Genomic DNA, 3154 nt, shown 5'->3' with positions numbered 1-3154 from the left:
TTAAATAGCCTAATTAACAGATTAACAAAACGAAAGGAAAGGATAGGATATGGTGAGTTTGGTAGGCTATTTTTGTGGTGTGGCGCTCTACGAAAGTCCACGGAAAGGAAACCGAGATGACAGAAATAAAAGTAAACACATTGCAGTTTCAAATGATCTTATGACTTATTTTTTTATTGTTTGTTTCTGCTGTTCGATCGCGCTGGCGCCTCACGCACACACATCTACAGCATTGCAAACGTTGCAGCCTGTTCATTATCAGAATCAAATACAGTCAACCAAACATATAAATACACTGTTTAATTTAAATAGTGCGTCTAATGCATAGTACAATCCGTGCTGATCAGCCTGAGCTCGGGCCAAACACATATTTGCTCATGTGATGAGGATGTTTTTTAAGTGTGTTAAGTAAGCTTGGTTTACATAATAAATAATAGTTTAGCATTCAAATACATCGCAAATATGGACACATTTAATGGATTAATGCCGAATGAGAGAGGTAGGCTGCGCGAGAACGCCGTTTGCTTTCAGTTTCGCATTGAATTAGCCTAATTAATTTTGGCTTGTTTAGCAACTTATATTTTTCATTCTTGTTTTCTTCTGAAACCGTTCAAAATACCCTATAGGCTAGGTATTGTTTTTATTGTTTGTACATGATAATATTTCGCTTTATTTACCGGTGTTATTTATGAATGTAATAATGCGATTTGTGTTTTTTTTTTTTTTTTTTTTACCTAAACTACAACGTAACATTAATGTAGACTTACATACCGGTATCTAAATATGATTTCATATATTTTATGCTATATAGACCTACCACATTACCCTCCACTGGATGTAGAATGAGCAGCAATAAACTAAATTTTGGCGTTTTATAATACTTCTGTGGATATTTTGGTGAAAGTAACTCAAAAGTAGTGTAACGCATTACAATTCAGAGACAGTAATATTGTAATGTAACTAATTACTTTCAAAAGACAGTAACTAGTCATATATAATGTATTACATTTTGGAAGTAACTTGTCCAACTCTGTTTGTCTGTCTAGAATTCATATAGTTGGTCTGTGTGTTACACTCATAGTGTTTTCAAAATCTTAGAATTTGTAACTGGATTTTATCTGTAATTCCTAATAACTTTTTCCTAACTGATATGTCTGTTTCTAACATTTGAGTACTGCATGCATGACCACTACTTACGTGGATAGATCTAATATGAATGTGTCTGAGTGCATTAACAGTTCTCATATTAACAGTTCTGACATTTCCTTCTCTCTCTTTGACCTTTGAGAGTATCTTCTTGAGCATTAAATCTCCCTGCCAATGCACAAATTCAGCTGTGCATCACTGTGAAGTACACACTCACACACACCTTATCCAAAAGAACACAGGCTCACCTACGACATAGTCTCTTCCTCAGACAGAATAAGCTCTGAATTTCCAATCCCTTCAAAAAAATTCTGAACTTCACTATGACTCAGGAGGAAGCTGCATTAGACTTTAAAGCACACACACATACACAAGCCCACACTAATTCAGTCTGTCAGCTCCGTGACTTAGTCAGACATCCCAGCGTGCTGAAGCTTAGTCAACAGTGCCCAGTCTCTGGAGTTCCCTTGCTTTTGCAGTGCTACAGCACATCTTACAGCACAAAAGTGCTTTTATAGATAAAATCCTATTTCTAATATTATATTTCAAATACTTCATATAGAGTGAGTAGAGAACTTTCTATTTAGATCTAGGATCCCCCTAGTATACCACAGATCAGAGCTGTATCCCCCATACAGCCTTGCAAAGGCAAATGCAGTTTGCATGCATATATTGTCCACCCAAACTTTAAAATGGTTACATTCTTGACACAGACACACTTAAACATAATTGAGTGTAGATATGTGTGCAGTTTTGTCTTTGGTTTTCACATCATTTGCTTGTGCAGAATGTGTGTGGCTTTGCATAAAAGTTGTACTGGAACTGGATGTGTGTGCGCTGCATGTGTGATGCATGTATGTTACTAACTGGCCCTTTTGCCTGTCTGCCCTCGTCAACTGGTCTCCAGGGGAGACGTTTGACAGGCAGGCCAGCATCCGCCGCTCCCTAATAAACACTGACACTCTGGTCCGTCGGCCCAAGAAGGTTAAGCGGAGAAAGACTATTTCAGGGGTGCCTGACCGCGTCCAACAGGAACTAGGTATGGTATGGCTTTGCCAGCTCGCTCTGCTGCTGCTCCTGCCTCATTTGTTTCCATTTAGATGAGTTTCATGTAGTACTGTAGTTGTCATGACCATCTAATGTAGTTTGACATGAACATGCCTCATTCCTATCTCAATGCATTTTCTTTGCATTGATTTTAGAAATCTTAGAATTATCCTAATCTGAGCTCTTTCTTTATCCAAAATAAATGTATTCCTATTTAAAATTACTGTCTCAAGAGTCTATTCTCAACTCATGTATTGATTTGCTAATCATAACAAAATCTCTTGTGCCCTAAATGGGGATTTTGTTTTACTTCTCTTTTCACTGAGTCTTTGCATGCATTCTCTTAACACTCTGTTATATAATCTCAGCATCCAACAGCTGCATCCAGCGGCATTCCATTTCCCACCACTCCCCTGGGTCACGATCCCTGATTCTGTTTAGTTTGCTTCCTGTTAGTGTATGTGAGTACTGATTTCGTAGCCATTGTTGGAGATGGCATACTACATTTTGCTTTGCAGCCAACTGAAGCCACTGCATAATCCCCTGTTCAGATTCCTCTGGCAAAACACTATCAGGGAAGTAATAGAGGGGGAGGGAAGAGGTAAAAAGACATAGTAGAAGAAGGAAAATTGCAGATAGTCATAGTTGGGTGTGTATTATGAGCAAGTATATTCATATATTCATCATGTCGTAATGAAATGTACTGCATTTCATTGGCTCTGTACTTGTACTCTGCACAGTGACAAAGTTGAATCGGACCATGTGATATTTCAGTTTTTCTTTTTTAATAAATCTGCAAAAGTCAACAATTCTGTGTTTTTCTGTCAATATGGGGTGCTGTGTGTACATTAATGAGGAAAAAAATTAACTCTAGCAAATGGCTGAAATATAACTGAGTGAAAAATTAAAGGGGGTCTGAATACTTTCCGTACCCACTGTGTGTGTGTATATATATATATAT

General features: G+C 37.6%; 1 protein-coding gene across 11 annotated transcripts in view; it reads left to right on the top strand.

Moving 5' to 3' along the window:
- LOC107601600 (NHS-like protein 1) overlaps positions 1-3154 on the top strand; it is a 57894-nt gene that overhangs the window by 42903 nt on the left and 11837 nt on the right. For 10 of the 11 annotated variants that reach the window (XM_016293892.1, XM_016293870.1, XM_016293861.1 and 7 more), the window contains one exon: positions 2054-2185. The exons of the other annotated variant lie outside the window; for it this stretch is intronic. In XM_016293892.1, coding sequence (XP_016149378.1) covers positions 2054-2185 — 132 coding nt within the window. The remainder of the gene's footprint in view (positions 1-2053; positions 2186-3154) is intronic. 11 annotated transcript variants of the gene reach the window in all.

This window comes from Sinocyclocheilus grahami, unplaced genomic scaffold (genome assembly GCF_001515645.1).
Source record: "Sinocyclocheilus grahami isolate Dianchi unplaced genomic scaffold, SAMN03320097.WGS_v1.1 scaffold15.1, whole genome shotgun sequence".
NCBI classification, from domain to species: Eukaryota; Metazoa; Chordata; class Actinopteri; order Cypriniformes; family Cyprinidae; genus Sinocyclocheilus; species Sinocyclocheilus grahami.
Note: the sequence above shows the minus strand (reverse complement) of the source record. Positions and strands in the feature narration are given on the sequence as shown.